The following is a 1,842-nucleotide window of genomic DNA, read 5'->3' on the forward strand; positions in this document are numbered from 1 at the left end:
TGGGGTCTCTTTGGGCCTGGAGGGTCCCCTGGGGACTTGAGGGCTTCTAGACTTGGCGGAGGTGTCAGTACGGAGCTCTGGGGTGTCTGTACACCTGGAGGTGTCTCTGTGGAGTGTCTGAGGACCTGTGTCTCCTTTTGAGGTGTCTAGCCACCTGGGGAGACGTCCCCAGTTCTCTCTTGGCCCTGGTCTTTGTCTGTACCCCTCAGGGGCGTGTGTGGGGGCTGTCTGTCCCCTGAGACTGCTGTGGGGTGTGGGGTGTCTGTCCCCAAAATCTGTGGGGCGTGGGGTGTCTGTCTCCTCAGACTGTGGGGCGTGGGGTGTCTGTAGCCCAGAGTGTGGGGCGTGGTGTCTGTCCCCCAAATCTGTGGGGCGTGGAGTGTCTGTCCCCAAAATGTGTGGGGCGTGGGGTGTCTGTCTCCTTTCAGGGGTGGATCTGCGGCGCCACTTTTACGCGTTGTACGTGCCGAACTCCGCGAGCGCGGGAGACCGTCCCTTCCCGCTGTTCATTCGCGCGAGGGGACAGGTGGAGACACCTTCGCCCAGCAGCATTTACTTGGCCACTTTGGCGGAGACTCCTTGCGGGGGCTCCGCGGTGGGAAAGCCCACGGAGGTTCGCGAGGCGTTCGGCAGACACGCCGCAGACCCCAAGTTCTTCGTGGCCGAGTCCGCGCAAACCCCAAACCCTAAACCCTAAACCCTAGCGGCCGCCGCCAGCCCTCGCGGAGACAGAACGCGAACGCGGCGCGCGCCGCTCCTAAGCCCTGAACCCTGGCCCCAGCCCCAAACCCTAAACCCTAAACCCTAAACCCTACGCGCGCGGGAGCGAGGGTGTGTTTGCAGGGAAGTGACGGTGAGCAGCGAGGTGGAGAAGGCGAGCAGCAGCAGCAGCTTGGAAGTGTGTTTGCTGCGAGGAGACAAAATGGTGTCTCTAGGGTTTGCACATGTGGGGCGGGCCCTGAGCTACCGGCTGGAAGTGTTTCAGGGGGGCCCCCAGGGGCCCCCCGGAGTCCCCGAGGGGACCTTCACAATGAGCGTGGCGAAGTTCAGCGCGCTGGGGCTGCACTGGGGGGCCTCGAGCAGCAGCTGCTTCGAAAAGGAGACAGTTGGGAAGGTGTTTCTGGAAGGAGACTTTCCCAAGGCGCTGAGTTTCTGGGTCGGAGACAACGCAATAAGGGCCTGGAGCTCCTCCCGCAGCCGCCCCGCCCCACAGCGCCTGGCCTTCTTCAGGGCCCCCGGCGCGAGGGCCCTGGCCGTGCATGCAAACAGAGACAGAGTGGCGTTTTACGTTGTGGGGAGGAGACAGTTGGGGGGGGGACAGTTGGGCCTCGCGGGCTACGACCTGACGCAGCCGCAGCACCTGGACCAGCTGTCTCCTTTTGCTGCTGCCGAGGCCGCGCTGCAGGCCCCGCAGGCCCTGGCTCTGCTGCAGACGGAGACAGACTGCTTCCTGCTCGTCTCCGACAGCAAAAGGAGACAGTTGCTGCTCTTCAGCAGCAGCCTGCAGCTGCTCGAGGCCCGCGGGGCCTGGCCCGGGCTGGCCCGCCCCCTGGAGGCCCCCATGGGCCTCTTCTGCGTGGAGACTCCCGAGAGAACTGTCTCCAGTCTCTTCGACTGCTACGTGGCTGACGAAACGGCCCACCGTTTGCTGCTGCTGCAGTACGATGTCTCCACTGTCTCCTCCGTCTTTGTCTCCGAAGTCTCCTCCTCCGCCACCTCCAGCCAGAAGCTCGCCAGGCCCCAACACGTCGTCGCCTACCCCTACAAGGGGTACACTCTCCTCTACGTCGCAGAAGTCCGCCGCCGCTGCTGCTGCTGCTGCTGCTGCTGCTGCTGCTGCTG

The 1,842-nt window shown here is 64.3% G+C and overlaps 1 protein-coding gene across 1 annotated transcript; it reads left to right on the top strand.

Annotated features, from left to right (window-relative positions):
* Positions 1-394: 394 nt before the first annotated feature.
* On the top strand, positions 395-1,795 carry ETH_00038690 (uncharacterized protein; the record flags this gene model as incomplete). Its single annotated transcript, XM_013380178.1, has 2 exons — positions 395-666; positions 844-1,795. Coding segments are annotated over 2 exons (1,224 nt in total), but the record flags the coding sequence as incomplete, so codon positions are not given.
* Positions 1,796-1,842: the final 47 nt, after the last annotated feature.

Source organism: Eimeria tenella, genomic scaffold (assembly GCF_000499545.2).
Source record: "Eimeria tenella Houghton genomic scaffold, Eth_scaff4545, whole genome shotgun sequence".
NCBI lineage: Eukaryota > Apicomplexa > Conoidasida > Eucoccidiorida > Eimeriidae > Eimeria > Eimeria tenella.